The sequence below is a fragment of the Bos taurus genome, chromosome 7, assembly GCF_002263795.3.
Source record: "Bos taurus isolate L1 Dominette 01449 registration number 42190680 breed Hereford chromosome 7, ARS-UCD2.0, whole genome shotgun sequence".
Classification (NCBI taxonomy): domain Eukaryota; kingdom Metazoa; phylum Chordata; class Mammalia; order Artiodactyla; family Bovidae; genus Bos; species Bos taurus.
In genome coordinates, this window is record NC_037334.1 from 110,165,180 (window position 1) to 110,186,343 (window position 21,164).

The 21,164-nt window shown below is 39.1% G+C and overlaps 1 protein-coding gene across 2 annotated transcripts in view; it reads left to right on the forward strand.

Annotated features, from left to right (window-relative positions):
• The first annotated feature begins 416 nt into the window (after positions 1-416).
• Positions 417-21,164, forward strand: part of WDR36 (WD repeat domain 36) — a 43,428-nt gene continuing 22,680 nt past the window's right edge. The window contains exons 1-12 of one of the 2 annotated variants that reach the window (XM_002691068.5): positions 417-688; positions 3,708-3,735; positions 6,294-6,394; positions 7,847-7,964; positions 9,699-9,831; positions 11,355-11,409; positions 13,464-13,596; positions 13,871-14,046; positions 14,462-14,582; positions 15,072-15,137; positions 16,852-16,938; positions 18,024-18,169. In XM_002691068.5, the coding sequence (XP_002691114.2) occupies positions 527-688; positions 3,708-3,735; positions 6,294-6,394; positions 7,847-7,964; positions 9,699-9,831; positions 11,355-11,409; positions 13,464-13,596; positions 13,871-14,046; positions 14,462-14,582; positions 15,072-15,137; positions 16,852-16,938; positions 18,024-18,169 (1,326 nt within the window). In that variant the 5' untranslated portion in view covers positions 417-526. The remainder of the gene's footprint in view (positions 689-3,707; positions 3,736-6,293; positions 6,395-7,846; positions 7,965-9,698; positions 9,832-11,354; positions 11,410-13,463; positions 13,597-13,870; positions 14,047-14,461; positions 14,583-15,071; positions 15,138-16,851; positions 16,939-18,023; positions 18,170-21,164) is intronic. The other variant, XM_024995351.2, reaches the window with a different exon arrangement.

Below are 21,164 nucleotides of genomic sequence, written 5' to 3' on the forward strand. Positions count from 1 at the left end.
GGCAGCCGGTCCCTCCGCCAGCGGATCTTCCAGACTCGGGGATCGAACCCAGGTCTCTCGCGCTGCAGGCGGACTCTTCACCAGCCGAGCCACCGGGAGGCTCTGGGCCTTTAGAAAGGTCCCCCAGCTCCAGTCGGATTAGACGCGTCCGTCTGGAAAACCTGGGCAAAGACTTCCGCGTTCCCTCAACTCCCTCGGCCGCCGGGTTTCCCACTCGGCCCCGCCCCTCCAGGCCCGCGGGAAAGCGACCGCAGTGTCTGCTAGTCGGGTACGGCGGGGAACGCCCTCACCGTGCGCTAGACTGGGGCCGCGGAACCCAAGTGTTGGCTCCCCTTCGCGTCCCGCGGGGAGTTACTTTTCAGCTGCACCGAAGACAGCATCCGCTCGCTCGATTGGCAGCGAGCACCGGAAGCGCTAGGGCGCCGGAAGCGCCGGTCGAGGGTTGTGCTGCGGAGGACGCGCTGACGGATCCCGGGCGCGCGGTCTCCCGGGGACTGTAGGCGCTAGGCCGCCGTCGACGGCCGTGATGGAGCGAGGCCCGGGCGAACGCACCGCCAGCGCCCTTTTCGCCGGGTTCCGGGCCTTGGGGCTCTTCAGCAGCGACATTCCCCACGCGGTGCGGTTCAGTGCCCTGAAGCGTCGGTTCTACGTGACCACGTGCGTGGGCAAGAGCTTCCACACCTACGACGTGAGTGCCCCGGGGTCGCGCCGCCCTCCTCCCGGGCCGTCCGTGTGTGGACCGCGCGTGCCGTCCGCCTGCGACGAGCCCCGGCGGTGGTCGGGCTGGGGGAGGTCCCGGAGAACGTCGCAGTTCAGCGGCAGAGTGTTTGGTTAGAAATAAATGCGGTGAAGGAAACTGCTACCCCGCGCCCTTTTAATTAGAAAGGGTTGTAAGCCATCTCATTGTGCAGTTCCTGAGGAGAACCGCTTTAGAGATGCGGGCTAAAATACACTGGGATAACTGGGGAGGGTGAGATTAGTTACGGTTTACGCGATTCTCTACATTTGATAACAGACTAATTTCCCTAAACTTCCCCTGAACATCTATTTTCTGCCACCATGACAAAGTTCAGAGGCGCCACATCCTCTAAACCTTGCAGCGTTTCTTTCCAAGAATGTTCGTTATTTTGTGGCACCCTTACATGGACTTCAGTTCAATTCAGTCACTCAGTCGTGTCCGACTCTTTGCCACCCCATGAATCGCAGCACGCCAGCCCTCCCTGTCCATCACCAACTCCCGGAGTTCACCCAGACTCACGTCCATCGAGTCAGTGATGCCATCCAGCCATCTCATCCTCTGTCGTCCCTTTCTCCTCTTGCCCCCAATCCCTCTCAACATTAGAGTCTTTTCCAATGAGTCAACTCTTCGCATGAGGTGGCCAAAGTACTGGAGTTTCAGCTTTAGCATCATTCCTTCCAAAGAACACCCAGGACCGGTCTCCTTTAGAATGGACTGGTTGGATCTTCTTGCAGTCCAAGGGACTCTCAAGAGTCTTCTCCAACACCACACTTCAAAAGCATCAATTCTTCGGCGCTCAGCCTTATTCACAGTCCAACTCTCACATCCATGCATGACCACAGGAAAAACCATAGCCTTGACTAGACGAACCTTTGTTGGCAAAGTAATGTCTCTGCTTTTGAACGTGCTATCTAGGTTGGTCATAACTTTTCTTCCAAGGAGTAAACGTCTTTTAATTTCATGGCTGCAGTCACCATCTGCAGTGATTTTGGAGCCCCCCAAAAATAAAGTCTGACACTGTTTCCCCATCTATTTCCCATGAAGTGATGGGACCAGATGCCATGATCTTCGTTTTCTGAATGTTGAGCTTTAAGCCAACTTTTTCACTCTCCACTTTCATCAAGAGGCTTTTGAGTTCCTGTTCACTTTCTGCCATAAGGGTGGTGTCATCTGCATATCTGAGGTTATTGATATTTCTCCCGGCAATCTTGATGCTACCTTGTGCTTCTTCCAGTCCAGAGTTTCTCATAATGTACTCTGCATATAAGTTAAATAAGCAGGGTAACAATATACAGCCTTGACGTACTCCTTTTCCTATTTGGAACCAGTCTGTTGTTCCATGTCCAGTTCTAACTGTTGATTCCTGACCTAGGAAACTAAATCTCAGAAAAACTGTTACTTGCCCAAGGCCTTCCTGCTTGTTGCTGATGGTTTTTCCTCTAAAATATATCATCAGTCTTTGAAATAGCCTTTTGTTGCTGTTTCTTCTTTCTTTTGTCTTCTCTTGATGAAGGTATGCTCTGTGAAAGGTGGGGCCTTACTTGAGGAGGTTAAAACTCGTCAGTGTTAATTAAGCACTTTTCCTGGAAACTGTTGTAAAGTTGTCCTCCTAGAAAATATAAGCTTTTCTTGAAGCATTGTGAAAATCAGATGGATTGTTAGCAAGAAGAACTGGTTGTTGGTAGCAGGAAGAGCAAGTGAGGAATGGAAAGGGAAGGCCATCTCCGAGATGGAGACGGTGTTGGTGATAGCACCTAACACTTATTGAGGATTTACTGTATGACTGACTCCATTCTAACTCTTCACACAAATTTTACTCATTGAATCCTCATAATAATCCCATAAAATTAGGGACCTATTTTAATCCTTAATTTATAGGTGAGGAATTTGAGGCACAGAGCAGTTGAGTAACTTTCTCAAAGTCACATAGCTAGATCAGTAACCATAGGTTGGGGCCCACAAACTACAGCCTGCAAGCCAATTCTGCCAACATTTTGTTTTTGTATGACCTATCACATTTTTATTTGTTTTTTTCCTGTGTTTATTCTAATATTAGCATAATCTCCAAGTAAAGTTTGCATAGTAGTAGGATGCAGTACAGTCAGAGTTTGAGTGGGATGGAGGCATCCGTCTACTCTCAATTAAGAAACATGGATTATTTAATTCATCTTCAAGGGCACTTTTAGTCTTACACTGTCACATTCTTGAGTTCTTCCTTATACCCTTCTGTGTTCTATGCTTCTGAGCTAGATGGTTTTGACGTTTTTAAATGGCCGGGAAATAATCAAAAGAAAAAAAATAGTATTTTACAGCATATGACAGTTTTAAAGATTATAATTATATATCCATAACTCAAATTTATTGGAATATAGTCATGCTTTTTTTTTTTTTTTCCATATGTGGCTGCTTCTGTGATATATTATCAGTTGAGTGATTGCAACAAAGACCGCACAGATTGCAAAGCCTAAAAATGTTTATTACATGACCCATATATAAAACTATACATGATGCCTACCCTTCCATCACTGACGAAGTAGTAGAAAATACAAGCTTTCTAATAATGAGAATGGGCTTCCCTGGTGGCTCAGACTGTAAAAGAATCTGCCTGCAATGCAGGAGACCTGAGCTTGAGCCCTGGGTCAGGAAGATCCCCTGGAGAAAGGCATGGCTACCCACTCTAGTCTTCTTGCCTGGAGAATCCCATGGACAGAGGAGCCTGGTGGGCTGCAGTCTATGGGGCCTCAAAGAGGTGGACACGACTGAGCGACTGAACTGGACTGAACTGGACGAATAATCGGCTAATGCCGATGATTATTATTACCGACACTTATTATCAGTAAGTGTCTTTTTAAGGAAGGACCGCATAGCAAATTTATGTATGAGGTTAGAGCTTCATGTTTAAGTGCTAGATTATTATAATTTTTTTGTTAGAAAAAATTTAATCATTTGTTCTCTTTTTTAAAAACAGGTTCAGAAACTTAGTCTGGTTGCAGTAAGTAAGTATAGACTTTATCCTGAATTTGTGCATGTTTAGTATCTTTTAACATTCTTTTAAAATTTGGACTTAAATTTAAGACTTGTGAAACATAAAAACTTAGGCATGTATTTATGGTAAATGTACATAGCTAACAAGAACATCCAGGACAGATTGTTACTTTCAGTTGTCATTTCTCTTTGGTCTTCTTTAAACTAATTCATCTCTTTCTTTGTGGTTTACAACATTTATATTTTTAGAGTAGTGTAGGCTAGTCTTTTTTAAAGAATATTTTTCGATTTGACTTTTTCTGATACTTCCTCATGATTAGGTTCAGGTTCTGCAGTGTTGAAAGAATAACAAAGAAATGATGCTGAATTCTCAGCGAACCATATCAGGAAGCACATGCTATTGGTTAGTCTTTTTCCTGGCAGTGAAAACTTTGATCATTTGGTTAAGGTGACATTTATCAAGCAGCTCCTTTTGAAGTCTTGCCCTTTGTAGCTAATAAATGTAGTAAGTGCATGTGGTAAGATACATTGAAAGTGAAAGTAAAGTCGCTCAGTTGTGTCGGACTCTTTGCGACCCCATGGACTGTAGCCTACCATGCTCCTCTGTCCATGGGATTTCCCAAGCAAGAGTATTGGAGTGGATTGCCATTTCCTTCTCCAGGGGATCTTCGTGACCCAGGGATCAAATCCGGGTCTTCCTCATTGCAGGTAGACGCTTTACGTCTCAGACGGTAAAGAATATGCCTACCATGCTTAACCTACCAACTTTCCTTGGAAGGAAAGTTATGACCGACCTAGACAGCATATTAAAAAGCAGAGACATTACTTTGCCAACAAAGGTCCATCTAGTCAAGGCTATGGTTTTTCCAGTGGTCATGTATGGATGTGAGAGTTGGACTGTGAAGAAAGCTGAGTACCGAAGAATTGATGCTTTTGAACTGTGGTGTTGGAGAAGATTCTTGAGAGTCCCTTGGACTGCAAGGAGATCCAACCAGTCCATTCTGAAGGAGATGAGTCCTTGGTGTTCATTGGAAGGACTGATGCTAAAGCTGAAACTCCAATACTTTGGCCACCTGCTGCAAAGAGCTGACTCATTGGAAAAGACCCTGATGCTGGGAAAGATTGAAGGCAGGAGGAGAAGGGGACGACAGAGGATGAGATGGTTGGATGGCGTCACTGACTCGATGGACATGGGTTTGGGTGAACTCCGGGAGTTGGTGATGGACAGGGAGGCCTGGTGTGCTGCGATTCGTGGGGTCGCGAAGAGTTGGACACGACTGAGCGACTGAACTGAACAATGAAGAAGACCCGGGTTCGATCGCTGGGTTGCAAAGATCCCCTAGAGAAGGAAATGGCAATCCACTCCAGTACTCTTGCTTGGGAAATCCCGTGGACGGAGGAGTGTGGTAGGCTACAGTCCATGGGGTTGCAAAGAGTCGGACAGGACTGAGCAACTTCACTTTCACTTTAAATAGTCTTTACTGTTCAAAGTTTCATACTGACTTTGATTAGTCATACTGATTGATAGTCAAAGTACTGCTGACTATGATTTAGTGGTGATTCTCACCTGAGTTATTAGTAGGATGATTATCAAATAGTGGTTTTCTGATTCTATCATTCCATTGTAAGAAAGAGTTTTCCTTTTTCCCACATTTTGATATTTTTTTGCAATGGAAGAATTTTTTTTTTTTTTTAAACTCTTTTATAGAATGAAGAGCTTGCTAGGACTGAGAGATTCTAGTTTCACCATCAAATGTGATTTTTGTAAGAAAAACAGAGCTATATGAGTTTAGAGTGTATGTCTGATAAATCTAATTTTTAAAAAAGATTATAGAAGGCTGTAGAAGGGCAATACTAAAATGATAAACCTATAAAAATAGTATTTGGAAATGTAATAACAGCGTGAATGATACTTAAAACAATTCTCTTATGTTTTAACAGTCCCGCCCCCAAAATGGGAAATAAAAAGTAAAAGCCCATGTGACCATGGTAGTGAGAGAGGAATCAAGAAATCCTGATGAGAAATGGCTGGAGGTGATAGGCATGTTTGCCTTGGAGAAGACTTAAGTGGAAACCGTATTATTCACTTGAAAGGGTCAGCGTGTAGAATATCATATGGAATTTTTTTTAAGTTACTCCAAATGGTAGAGTTAAGAGTTCTCAGTTTTGACCTACTTTTAAAATATGCTGAAGGCATTCACATGGAGATTAGATGACCATCTGCCAGAGTTTTGTGTACTGAGTGAGGATTTTTTCCCCCAAATAACCTCAAAAAGCTTCTCAATCCTTTAGGATTATGTTCTTGTGTCTGCAGATACTGGACATTAATTCTCTGAGAGAAAGTCAAGGTGATGTCATATTTTCAATGTGATTGTTGCTACTAGATGTCTAAAATAACACTGAAGTCTAAATTGTATGCTCTGATTGTCATACGTGCATATTTTTAAATTATAAGAAATTAAAGATGTTATATGCATAATTGAAGTTTGTATTTGTTCCACAATCTTAAATATCTTTATTTCTTAAAAAATATGTTTACTTCTTTCATTTTATATTTCTTTTTTTCCAGGTAACTCTCTCCCACAGGACATCTGCTGTATGGCAGCTGATGGGAGATTAGTCTTTGCTGCTTATGGGAATGTTTTCTCTGCATTCGCCCGTAATAAAGAGGTTTGTATCATTGAACTGTTTTGTCTTTTGCAGTCAGTGATTGATTGTCATGGTAGTGAGAGGGAACTTTAATGTTGCTCTTCATCTGAGACACTCTCGACGTATTTTTTTTGTTTTTTTAATGTATATTCACTTTGCTGGAGGAAGAGAAAGTTGATTTCATCAAATTTTCATAACCAGTTAAAAGTGATGCTTTGGTTTGGTTTTCTTTGCCTGGGATCAACCTTAGAATCATCTGGGCAGCTAGCTGCTACAGCTTGTTTGTTTCCAACCAGGTCCCATCTCTGGAGTTTTCTACTTTATTTGGTTGGGGTAGGATTCAGTCAAGAGTATTTTGAAAATATTTTCCTAAGAGATTCACATCTGTCCCACTGCTTTATGTGGATTGATTTTTTCGTTACGAACATCGTAGCCCATGACTCATTTTCTAAGACCCAGGTGCTTGTTGCCTACATAGAAAAAGCTAGATCTTCTGCTCTCTCTACTAAGGGAGGATCTTTTCTTGTCTTAATCTACTCGTATGTTTCTAAGTTTGTCCTGAGATGACTAATTTGAGAGATGACTGGCACTAGTGGTCCAGAATGAAAGGGAATGTAGCCATGGGGATGGCTAGATAGCCAGGTGATGGAATTACTGTACTTCTCAAAGTCTGACTCAGGCTACGGATGTTTGTTCCCAGTGTTTTCCATCATCTCTACCGTGGCAGAGGAAGGCAACTTAAAGTTCTTTAATGGGAGTTTTTGTTTTGAGAGGCAGTAAAAGTTTTTTTTTTCTTTTTAGAGAGTCAGGGTCCTTTTTTTGTTCAAAATATTGCAGTTTGTGGTTTTTCCTGAGAGATAAATGTACAGATGAGGAGTAGAAAGCTATCAGAGACTATGAACTGTAGGAAACTGTTACCATCCATAGGGCCTGAGGGAGAAGGAGAAGAAATAGCCCTCCTGGAGCCTGGTGAGAACTGAAACCGTGGGGGAGGGACTGTAATGAGTGAGGTGCAGGGACTGCTGTCAGGGTCAGAATGTCTGTGTCCAGCAGAAAGCTGGAGGGAAGAAGTGTCCTATATCGCCCTCCCTTGTCTTCTGTGGAAGCCAGCTGGTGGTGGCTATAGAGGTCAGCCTTCTGGAACATCCCACTTTTCCAGAATGCATGGAGTTGTGCTGGTTGGCTTGGCTGAGGGACCCAGCTCTTTGCATGCCTTCTCCCTAAGCTTAGTTGAAAAGCTGAGCCTCAAAGATCTCATTTCCATGTTCCTAGCCCATGTTTCCTAATTGGACTCGCTGGGGAAGCAGGTGAAAATGTGTGATTCCTTGCTGTTTGTTGATCTAACCTTGGGTAATTGAAAGTTGGGCATTCTTAATGTGAGCATCTTCAGGATTTGTGTGGTTTTTTTGGTTAATATGAATAATACTACATGATGAATGAATAACATGAAATTCTTTAATTTTGACGTTGCAGGTAGTGCATACCTTTAAGGGTCATAAGGCAGAAATCCATCTTTTGCAGCCCTTTGGGGACCACGTTATCTCTGTTGATACTGACAGCGTTCTTATTATTTGGCACATATATTCAGAAGGTAAGAATTAACCCATTTACTGCTTTATTTTGGAATAGTATGTGTCTAGCTAAAATATCTCTGTAAGGATGACTTCTATACCAGAGGTTTCACATGTAAGCAGTAAAAAATTTTTAAGAATCTTTAATGTGTATAAGGCAAAAGGGCTCTAAGTAAAAAAATTGCTAAGCAGTTTTAGTTAGCTAGTTGAGCTGTTCATAATGCTTTGCATTATAGTTCTCCAAGTTTAATGACGTGATATTTTCTCTGTGGGGAGAATTTTGGTGTATACTTACACCTGAGTAATACTTGGTTTGCTTTTTCAATTTTCGTAAGTGAGATTGTAATATAAACTTTAAGATCCAGTCATCTGAAGGAAAATAAATATCCTTTTTCTAAGAATATGAGTCAGTGTCCTTTAATTGTGATTTTCTTAAACAGTGTCACTGTGCTATGTTTATAGGGTCATGTTATCACCAAAGGTTAGGAATTTATCACCAGAATAACCGCAGCTTTCGTCAGGTAAAAGACTCTGGGGTCTGACATGAATTAAAGCTTTTAAGTTTTTTGATCTGTGTGCATTTTTAGTGTTTGTTACCTCTTGATTAACTCATTTTTTGAGGTAGTATGTTTATTTTTAGTAGAAGTCTTAGGGATTGCCCTCCTGGCAGTCATTCCATGTTCTTGTTCAGGTTAGCCACTCTTGTTTTTTCTTTGCTCAAGTGGAGGGAACAGAATTTCAACCATAGTCCATATGCAGATGACTATTAAAAGGCCTTTTATGAAGTTAGAGAATCTGACTCTTAGAGTTCAGCCAGCTTTCTTTTGATACTGGTACCTAGCTTTTTGTTCCTCTTGCAGCAGCATGGTGTCTTCAGGGAGCTCTTTGTAGTGATCTTAAGTAAGACTGCTAGTTACAAATAGAGGCGAGGATCTTTTAAAGTAATATTTAAGTAAAGGATTTTATAATTCTTGTCTGTTATCTATGCTCCTTAAACTGCGATACACATACTCCTGGAGTATGCAGCAGCCAGATAGAATGAAACTAAAGTTTAATAGAAGTGTTCGTTCTCTGATACTCAAGTTCATTGGGAAATTAAGTGAGAAAGTGTTTTCATTATGGATGAACTGTGAAGTAGAAAACAAAATTCACATGTAGGAATTTTAAGCATGTGATGTTTCAAAAAATGTTTTGAGCTTGCAGCAGAAGACAGCAGGCTGTGCCATTTTCCACTCAGGGCTGCAAGTTCTTTTCCTCTCCTCCGTTTGAGGATCTCCTGTGTAACTGTGAGAAGGCTTGTTTCTGATTTCATTTAAGTTTGCCTCTGACTTTTTACATGTTTGAGGAGCTAATCAAACTCTTTAGATATTTGCTCCTTCCCTCCCATGCACTTGATTCGGAACCTTAGCTGCCTCTTGATCAAATTATAAAACTACTAAGTCTGATTCCCTTAGTGTCTTTTTTTTTTTTTGAACTCTTATTTTCATCCCGTAAACCAGTTTGGCAGTGAGTCAAATTTTAAGTAGGATTGACATTAGAACTTTTAGAAAATTCTTGACAATCTAAGTAAATTTGCAAGTTGCCCCTATCACATTTGTTTAATTTCTCAGGGAATGTTTATAAGTTAGTATATGTCTTTGATTTATATTAGTACATAAATCTTTGATATGGTAGATTTTAAGTGCTAAATATATGGGTGTATGAAAAATATTTTAAACTGTTTTATGTATTATTTATAACCTTTACTTTTGTAGAAGAATACCTGCAATTGCCTTTCGATAAATCAGTATTTAAAATTTCTGCAATTCTGCACCCAAGTACCTACTTGAATAAAATACTTCTTGGCAGTGAACAAGGAAGCCTCCAGTTATGGAATGTAAAATCCAAGTAAGCTCTCTGTTTGCAGCATAAGTGATTCCTACCTTATCCTCATCTATTACTCCCTAAAGCATTCTTGAAGGCTCTCAATTCTTCTTTCCTTTATATCTTTTTTGGAGAGTTTTCAGTAAATATACCTGTTCCTGGGGTTGTTACTCATGGAATCACATATGTGAAAGCTGGAATATGGTCCTGGAACATGGTAGGCAGCTTCATAAATGCTCATTAAAAACTATATTCTAATATCCTTAGGCACTGTAAAGAATTCATAAAACTGTAATGAAGTCTTTAGTACACAAGATCAGAAAAATAATTGAGGTCGTCACTGAACAGCTTCTAGTTCTCAATAAACTAAAACATTAGATGGAGACACAAATCAGTGTTTATTTAGTGCTGGCATTTAGGTATGGTTTTCACAGTAGAAGAATATTCATCTTCAAGCATAAACATGATGAATGTCTGTAATATTGTTAGTATAGCTGCTGCTGGCTAGATAAATGATGGTGAATATCTCTGCCTGTTATTTGTACATTTATCCAGAGAAAAGAGTGGCAGCTCAGTTTTCTTTCTTTCTTTTTTTTTTTTCAGTTTTCTTTATAATCATTAAAAGAGCAGTGAGAAATATTTGATCATCCAGATTTTCCTTTCCAAAGCCCCTACAAATTCAAAAGGGAAAGTAAGATTTTCAGAGGTTTAATGTATATCCTATTAATTATTAGTTTTAAATAAGTGTTTCTGTTCAACTTAACAAATATCATTGAGTACCTATTCTGTAATAGGCTAGGAAATAATGATGGAAATATTCTCTGCCCCAAGGTTATCTCTGTAGGTTTTGTGTGAGAGTGACCTAATCTGTGCCTAAAGAATTTAATATATGAATAAGTATTTTATTGTCATAACAATCTCAGGTATCTCTGCTCTATAAACTACCATTCGTGGCTTGATTCTGAAATGCAGAGCAGCATCACTGCTGTCACATGACAGTCATGTAACATACAAGTAGTGTTGTCAGTTCAGTTCAGTCGCTCAGTCGTGTCCGAGTCTTTGCAACCCCATGAACCTCAGCACACCAGTCCATCACCAAGTAGTGTTCCTTTTTTGTGTTAGGTTTCCGGTATCACATTGCGGTAAAAAGTGAGATCTAAGATTTTATTTTAAATTGTATCTGTCACATAAAATAGTTTTTACTTATGTATTTTTTTTTTCCTTTCTCTTTTTAATTTCTCCAAGAGGCTGCATGGTATCGTAGTTCTTAGCAGCTTAGGCTCTGAGTCTGGGCTCTGTCAGTATTAGCCTTGTAATCTTAGCTTAATTTTTTCATGTAATTAAGTTTCTTAGTTTCTTAATCTGAAAAAAGGTGCTATTTACATCATAGCATTATTTTAAGTATTAAATAGATTAATATATCTACTTAGAACAATGTGGGGCAGAGTAAGAACTTAATAAATAGTTACTATATCATTATTTAATATGCAGTTAATTTTGTTTTTTATCCCCCAAAAAATAGCTTTCAACTATTTTTCCTTTTGTAGTAAACTTCTATATACATTTGCGGGATGGAAAGTTGGAGTGACAGCGCTTCAGCAGGTTAGTATTTTTCTGTTAAGTTAGATAAGAAATGAAGGCAATGGTAGGATCTTTCAGTTTCAGGGGCCAACCATGTATGTGGACCTAAAGACAAAATAATGTGTAGTCTAGTTTTTTATAAATATTACCCTAAAAAACAGTGTTTTGGAAGTAGAATTGAAAACAGTGCCTTTGTCTATAAATATTTGTGGAAACCTTTTTGCTTGGAATTAGTCTCTTAATTCTGTGGTTGGTGTGGCTCCATGTTTACCAATCATTTGATAAACATAGAGAGTCCAGTGCCTTGGTCAGAGTGGAGATGAGGTTTTTTTCAGTGAAGCAAGTGAGTTTGTAGGTCATGCAGAGAACTTTGTCAGTGTGTTGAGATTTGTAGCTTGAGCTAATGGGTCTGTTCAGTTCAGTTCAGTCGCTCAGTTGTGTCCGACTCTTTGTGACCCTGTGGACCACAGCACGCCAGGCCTCCCTGTCCATCATCAACTCCTGGAGTTTACTCAAACTCATCTCCATTGAGTCAGTGATGCCATCCAGCCATCTCATCCTCTGTCATCCCCTTCTCCTCCTACCTTCAATCAGTGTCCAGTATTAATTGTTTGTTAGATGCTGGACCCTTCCGGATAAAACTGCTTTTTGTCTTTGAGTTTGTAGAACTGTATGTCTGAATGGCTGTATTGCTGCAGAGAACCTTACATGTTGGACACGTATACAGGCCATGTACCTTGTCTTTCCAAATATCCATTCCTTACACCTGCTCGGTTTATACACATTCCTCATTGTCTCACTTCCATCACCTTGCTTTGCTTTTACCTACCCAGAATATCCCACAGGTGATGATTAGGTTCTTTGAGAGCCAGCCGTCGTATTTGTTTTAGTATCCTCAGCTTCTACACAGGATCTCATGCATAGTAGTTACTTGATGGCAAATTAATTACATGTTTAGCCTGATTTCATTTTGTAATGGTATTGGACATTGATCTTCTGTTCTTAAATACGGAAACATAGTATAGAGTCTGTATGTAATACTATTGTATAAAATGAAGATTAAAATCATAGACTATTAGAGCTGGAACAGACTAATTGTATAACCTATTTGCCTTTTAACATGGGTTATAGGTTTTTCTTGTATTCTTTGGATAGACCACTTCACTTCCTTTGTAGTTGGCCTTTTATGTCGCCATGCATATGGCGAGCCTTTATATGTTTTCTGATGGCTCAGAGGTTAAAGCATCTGCCTCCAATGTGGGAGACCCGGGTTCAATCCTTGGGTTGGGAAGATCCCCTGGAGAAGGAAATGGCAACCCACTCCAGTATTCTTGCCTGGAGAATCCCATGGATGGAAGAGCCTGGTAGGCTATAGTCTGCAGGGTTGCAAAGAGTCGGACACGACTGAGTGACTTCACTTTCACTTTATATGTTTTCTAAGAGTTGTCTTTTTTTTATTTTTAATTTTTATATTACAGGCAATAATGATCTGTATTGATTTCACGTATCAGCTTCTTTTGTATTATGGCTATTTTCTTAGCAAGTTTACTATGTTTGTGGGTGGGGAAGTGATAATGACTACCAGACTGAAGCTGGGAAGTAATTTGGAAAAATCATTCCTAAATACTTCCATGCTGCTACTGCTGCTAAGTTGCTTCAGTCATGTCCAACTCTGTGCGACCCCATAGACAGAAGCCCACCAGATTCCCCCGTCCTTGGGATTCTCCAGGCAAGAACACTGAAGTGGGTTGCCATTTCCTTCTCCAATGCATGAAAGTGAAAAGTGAAAGGGAAGTCGCTCAGTCCTGTCCGACTCTTCACTACCCCATGGACTGCAGCCTACCAGGCTCCTCCATTCATGGAATTTTCCAAGCAAGAGTACTGGAGTGGGGTGCCATTGCCTTTTCCAAAATATTTCCATGCCAGATATCAATTAAAGTATGCCAGAATGACAGTATTCATTGTTTTTGTCATCTCCAGAAATATATTCCATTATTAATACTTATTTTGGTAACATCAGTATTATTAAAGCTATTTGATTAAGAAAATAAGAAGTTGAGTCATTTAATTTTCAGGCACCAGCTGTGGATGTTGTGGCTGTTGGTCTCATGTCGGGTCAGGTTATCATTCACAACATTAAATTTGATGAAACGTTAATGAAGTTTCGTCAAGACTGGGGACCTATTACTTCGATTTCATTTCGCACAGGTAACTCTCAACTTGTTTATGGATGAAAATTAAGAAAACTTCAGGTGTATTACTTTGAAGTTCATAGAAATTTTCTTAATATTTGTTTATAATTTAATCTAACAAATGAATGAAATACTGGAATATAAAGAGCCAAAGGAATATTGGTAGATTATTGGTCTATAGTCTTTTATTTTAAATTTATATTTATGGATTAAAAGAGTGGAGAGAAGCATTGTTAAGTTTAGTTGTTTGATGGTGCATGTTTTTCTTAGTGTATTCTATCTAACAACAGATGGTCACCCAGTAATGGCAGCTGGAAGCCCATGTGGCCATATTGGACTCTGGGATCTAGAAGACAAAAAGTTAATCAATCAAATGAGAAATGCACATTCTACAGCGATTGCCGGACTGACGTTTCTCCACAGAGAGCCGCTTCTGGTCACAAACGGTGCTGACAACGCTCTCAGGGTACTGTGCTTATTACTGCCTTCCTTTGGGTTATTACAAGCCTGCTTTAATGTATCAGCGTGAAACCTAGCAGGTGAAAGGAATACGGGATAAGACATTGATACAGATGAAATAAAAGGCATAGCAGATTGCCTGAATTTCATGAAGTGAGAAAGTTGTGCTGTGCTCAGTTGCTCAGTCGTGTTCAACTCTTTGTGACCCTGTGAACTGTCACTCGCCAGGCTATGTCCATGGGATTTTCCAGGCAAGATTATTGGAGTTGGAGAAATTTAGACAGCTTATCTTTTCCCTAACCTGTACTCCAGGATCAGTGGTCTGCAGGCATTACCCAATGCCAGTAGATTTATGTAGAAGATAGTTTGACTGCTTGCAGATCACTTGTGGGAGAGCTTTACTTTTATTCATTTCTTGGCAGATATGGATATTTGATGGTCCCGCAGGTGAAGGCCGGCTTCTGAGATTCAGAATGGGACATAGTGCTCCTCTTACCAGAATAAGATATTATGGACAAAATGGACAACACATTCTTAGTGCAAGTGAGTTTCTGCTTTGTGCTATTAGTTTAATTCAGCAAGTAATGAAAACAAAGTGTTTTATATCTATTAGGTTTGGTATTTATACATTTTTAGATTCAGATTCCCTTTGAGTGACTGGAAAATCTGGGTAAAATGAGGTGATTGTTTTTGAATACTTCAGGAAACACTAGCTGATATTACTTTTATTTGGAACATCATTCTATTTAGTAATCGTTGGAGTCAGAATGGACAAATTCCAGAAATGTGGCCCTTGCCTATCCAGATAATCTGCTGGAATTTATTAGCACCTCATTTTATCCTTTGTTTTTACAAAATGGCATTCCATGGGCAGTTGAATATTATGAATGAGGTAGTTACAATCAGCTTCCTTTTAAAGTGCTGCCAGCTAACTTCATGCTTTTTATAGAATATAATTTTATAAGCGTCATGATTCAAATGGTCCATTGTTTTGATGAAGCTTGATTAGACATTTTCTGTGTATATCAACAGGTCAGGATGGAACACTTCAGTCATTTTCCACGGTACACGAAAAATTTAACAAGAGCTTGGGACATGGTAGGTCTTTGCAAAATGGAAAAAAAGCTACTAGTCATAAAAAATTCATCTCAAAGAGTCTGGGAGATAACCAAAGGAGGTTTCATTATTAAATTTCCTCTTTCTTAGGATAAAATGAAATTCCCTTATATGAAAGAGCAGTAATAAGATTTGTAACTCAGTATTGCTGTAGAAGTGGTTCAGGTGCTACTGTAAGATTGAAGAGTTAGGTATCTTAGGTGGGGAAAACATAATGCTACCACTCAAAAGACATTGATAATGCAACTGGAGCCATCTGCTCAGTTCAGTTCAGTTGCTCAGTCGTGTCTGACTCTGCGACCCCACGGATGGCAGCACGCCAGGCCTCCCTGTCCATCACCAACTCCCGCAGTCCACCCAAACCCATGTCCATTGAGTTAGTGATGCCATCCAACCATCTCATCCTCTGTTGTCCCCTTTTTCTCCCACCTTCAGTCTTTCCCAGCATTAGGGTCTTTTCCAATGAGTCAGTTCTTCTCATCAGGTGGCCAAAGTATTGGAGTTTTAGCTTTAACATCAGTCCTTCCAATGAACACTCAGGACTGATCTCCTTTAGGATGGACCGGTTGGATCTCCTTGCAGTCCAAGGGACTCTCAAGAGTCTTCTCCAACACCACAGTTCAAAAGCATCAGTTCTTTGGCACTCAGCTTTCTTTATAGTCCAACTCTCACATCCATACATGAGCACTAGAAAAACCATAGCCTTGACTAGACGGACCTTTGTTGGCAAAATAATGTCTCTTGCTTTTTAATATGCTGTCTAGGTTGGTCATAACTTTGCTTCCAAGGAATAAGCGTCTTTTAATTTCATGGCTGCAGTCACCATCTTCAGTGATTTTGGAGCCCCCCAAAATAAAGTCCTCCACTTTTTCCACTGTTTTCTCATCTATTTGCCATGAAGTGATGGGACCACCTGCCATGATCTTAGTTTTCTGAATGTTGAGCTTTAAGCCAACTTTTCACTCTCCTCTTTGACTTTCATCAAGAGGTTCTTTAATTCTTCTTCACTTTCTGCCATAAGTGTGGTGTCATCTGTGGAATGCAGAATTTAAAGATGGAAAGGAGCTTACAGGAAGCATCCAAGTAAGAAGAGTCCCATCTTTTTGCCAGAAGAGATTTTTTAATTCTCTATTCATGCCCATGGTTTTTATCATATGAAAGATTTTGTTTGTTAAACAACAATATTCAGGCTTATTTATAATTAAACTTCTTTGGAAGTTAATATCCTGGCTATTCATACATGTATATACTTCCAGATGAATTTCAGAATCAATTTTAAATCAACATCCACAATTATAATTCTTAGGATCAAATTGGAGAGATTTGATAATCTTTAAGAATTGTCTCATCTAGGAATATGATATATCCCCATTCGAGTTGTCTTTAATGTTCCTCAATGAAGGTTTTTAGTTTTTCTCTTATTGGTCCTGCATATTTAAGATTATTCAGTGGTATTTTATATATTTTAATATAATTTGCTATTTTTTTGCTAATATTGTAAGTGCAGTCTCTTCATTTATATTATAATGCAATTTTCAATACCACTAAGATAGTGGTAATAACATAATCTTTATATTAAAGATTTTTAAATGGGAATATCTTGAACTTTACATAAAAAGTTCAACGAATTAGCTTTTCTCTTATATACATTTTCATCATACATTCATAGCTATATTCCCCTCTCACCTAACCCCAGGATTAATAAATAAAAAGAGAGTCAAACGTAAAGGACTTCAGAACACCATGTCTGTGAGACTCCCACCCGTCACAGAGTTCGCAGCTGGTAAGAAGCTTCGTGTTGTGTTTCGAGTTCTGCCCTGTCATTTATTTCCTTCTGTGTGTTTCTTATTTTCTCCATTTTAGTAAATGTTTTTACAAATACTAAAAAGCATCTGGAGGGTCACTTGAATATATTTCTTTATTTCTTCCATTTTAATAAATGTTTTGGCAAACAATAGTAAGAATCCAGGATGCATCCCAAATGCATGCAAGTCTTGTGTGAAGACCAAAAATGACTTACTTATAATCGGAACTTGTTATCTATTAATTCTAGGCTTTGTTCTCCCTAAACTATAATAAACATATTTGCTATTCTATTTTGTAAGTCTTCTAATTTATTCTCTCATAAGCCTGGTATAAGAAAGTCACTAATGTAGAAGGTGAGAACTGATAATATGGAGCTTTGGCTAACTTAATTAAGATATGAACACACGGTGGTCTTAGTGAACTGTGTCGTTGGAGCAGTGCATCATTCCAAGAAACAATTTTAAGAAAAATGTAGATAGATGAGAAGACTGTTGAGTGAAAACTGTCATAGAAATAATTGTTTATCACCATTTCCGTTTATAGCAACCTGAGTAATATTTTTTTTTTTTACTTTAAGTACCTCCTGTCATATGCTCAAAGATCTTAATTACCCCTTAATTACCTTTTTGGATGGAATCTGCTCTTCTTAACATGGCTTTTAAGACTGTTGGTAATGTGGACCAGTGGCTTTGCCCTTCTCCCACCCCTCAGGAAAATACTGCATTTACTTTCTGTGCCTAATTTTGTTCGAGTTACGCTTGGGCCCGTCTGTGTGTGTCTCAATCCACACCCCCAATCCATTAATTTCTACCTGTTTTACTTCTTTCAAGGAGCCATTTATTACTCTCCCCAGATCTCTTAGTAAACTCCTCCTGAATACTCTTAAAAAGATACTTAATCTTACTGTAATGTCTTCTAATCAGAATTTCTTGTTCGATTGGAAACTCATTGTTAGCAGGAATTACCTGTTTACCATACTGTGTCTTAATGCTAAATTATAACATAGAGTATTAAATGCTTATTAAATAGGTGAGTGAATGAGCGATTTAAATTATGTTTTAGAGGAAGCTCGTGAAAGTGACTGGGATGGTATCGTTGCTTGCCATCAGGGTAAGCTCTCCTGCTCCACCTGGAACTACCAGAGATCTACCATAGGTGCTCACTTTCTCAGGCCAGCAGGGCTGAAGACAGACAGCACAACTGCGACAGTGAGTGACGTGTTTGCGAGGGCGCTTCCTCCTATAGAACTGTCCTGTGGTTGTCTTATTAAACTCAGTTTTATTACTGGCAATATTCGTTGAAAGAACGAAGAACATAGTTTAACATTTTGAAATTATTCCCTAATAGTGTTAAAGTTTTCCAGCTTGGAGAGAAGCTGGAAATTATATATGAGATTTTATATATATATAAATTTATTATAGATTTTAAGATTTAAAATTATTAGAATTTCAATAAAATTTATTATTTTATTAAAATCTTTTAAGGTTTTAACTTATATTTTATTTATTTTAAAATAAATGTATTTTATTTAAAACTTATTTTAAAATTTTAAAATCTTTAAGGTTTTAACTTATTATAGATTTAAGTTAAGCTTTGCTAGACTAGATGTAGTATATTGGTCATTTAAATTTTCTGTTTAATATAGGATTACTTAGAATACTCTTTGAGGTGGGTTTCAGCATTTATCAGTATACTTTCTTACCTGAATTATGTTGAGTATATAGTGTTATATTCAATGAATGTGAATCTTAAGGTTTCTTCCTTCCTTTTCTCTTTCAATGTAGGAGTAAGATTCAGGTAAATCTTTAGTTGAGTTAAAGATGTAGAAGTTATTTATTTGTCTGACTGAGTACTGTCTAAGCCTTTTTAAATATAATTTTCTAAATGCCACTGTTAACTTATAACTTCTTACTCTATTAACATTTTATTTTGTTTTCTTTTGATAATAATGTAAGTCTTCTATTGAGTTCAGATTTTAAGCTATATAGAAATGATGTCAAATTTGGTTTGCAGAATTGTTGCCTCTGCTTTTTCAAAATAAATTTTACTGATATAAAATTACTTACCTTGAAATTCATTCATTTAAAATGTATACTTTAGTGGGTTTTAGTGTATTCATAGAATTTTGCTATTATCACCAAAATCTAATCAGTCTAATTTTAAAACATTCTCATCACTAAAAAGAAACCCTATACCCACTAACAATAATCCTCATTCTCTCACTTTTCCCCCATCTCCCCAACCCAGGCAACTTCAATACCTATTCTGGGCATTTCACACGGATAGAATCATAATATATGGCCTCCGTGACTGTCTTCCTCACTTAGCATGTTTTAAGGTTCATCCATGTTGTAGGATGTATCAGTACTTTATTCCTTTTATGAATACTATTTTATTCTGTAGATAAAACCACATTTTGTTTAGCCATTGATAGTTGATAGACATTTGTATTGTTTCTAGTTTGGGGGTATTATAAATAATGCTGTACAAGCTTTTGTGTGGACATATGTTTTTGTTCTCTCTGTATTTGTACCTTGTTAGATCACCTAACATAATGTAACTCTGTTTAATGTTTTAAGGAACTGACAACCTGTTTTCCAAAGTGGCTGCACAATTTTATATTCCCACCAGCAATGTATAAGAGTTTTGTTCCTTTTGATTATTGCTGTCCTTGTTGTTCAGTCATTTAAGTTGTGTCCATCTCTTTGCAACCCCATGGACTGCAGCACGCCAGGCTTCCCCTGTTCATCACCATTTCCCGGAGTTAACTCAAACTCATGTCCATCACGTTGGTGATGCCATCCAACCGTCTCATCCTCGGTCGTCCCCTTCTCCTCCTGCCTTCCATCTTTCCCAGCATCAGGGTCTTTTCCAATGAGTCAGCTCTTTACATCCGGGGGCAAAAGTTATTGGAGCTTCAGTTTTGGCATCAGTCCTTCCAGTGAATATTCAGGACTGATTTCCTTTAGGATGGACTGGTTGTATCTCTTTGCAGTTCAAGGAACTCTCAGGAGTCTTCAACACCGCAGTTCAAAAGCGTCAGTTCTTCAGTGCTCAGCTTTCTTTATGGTCCAACTCTCACATCCATACATGACTACTGGAAAACCATAGTTTTGACTATACAGACCTTTTTTGGCAAAGTGATGTCTCTGCTTTTTAATATGCTATCTAGGAAGGAGCAAGCTTCTTAATTTCATGGCTGCAGTCACCATCTGCAGTGATTCTGGAGTTGTCCTAGTAGGTATAAAGTAGTTTATCACTGTGGCTTCTGTTTCATATTTTCCCAGTGATTTAACAGTGTTGAGCATCTTTTCATATGCATTGAGTTGGTGATGCCATCCACCTGTCTCATCCTCTATCACCCCTTTCTCCTCCTGCCCTCAGTCTTTCCCAGCATCAGAGTCTTTTCTCGTACAGTGGCTTACTGGCCACTTCTATGTCTTCGGAGAAATGTCTGTTCATGTTACTTGCCCATTGTCTAATGGAGTTATTTATTTTTTACTCTTGAATTGTAATAGCTCCTTATATATTTGGGATACAGGTCCCTTATCAGATATACGATTTGCAAATAGTTTTTCCTGTTCTGTGGGCTGATGCTCAGTGGGTAGAGAATCCACCTGAAGTGCAGGGGATGGAGGAGATGTGGGTTCGAACCTTGGGTTAGAAAGATCCCCTGGAGAAGGAAATGGCAACCCACTCCAGTATTCTTGCCTGGAAAATCCCATGGACAGAGAAGCCTGGCAGACTACAGCCCAGAGGGTCGCAAAAAGAGTCGGACATGACTGAGCGACTAAGCACACACGTTCTGTGGGCTCTCATTTCCTTTTCTTCTTGGCGTCATTTCAGCATAAAGGGGTTTTAATTTTGAAGTCTAGCCATTTTTGTGGTTTTTTGAAAAACATTGCCTTACCCAAGGTCATGAAGATTTACTTTTGTAATTTCTTCTGAGCGTTTCATAATTTTAGCTCTTAAATTTAGATCTGTAACCCTTCTAAGGTTAATTTTTGTGTACGATATCATATAGGGGTCCAAGTTCATGCTTTTGCCTTTGGATGTCTAGTTATGTCAGTGTTATTTGCCCAAAGCACTATTCTTTCCACATTGAATGGTCTTGGTACCTTTGCCAAAAATTGTTTGACATGCATGAGGGCTTTTTTCTATTCACAGGTCTCTTCGATTGTTCTGTTGAGTGAGTCTTTGTCT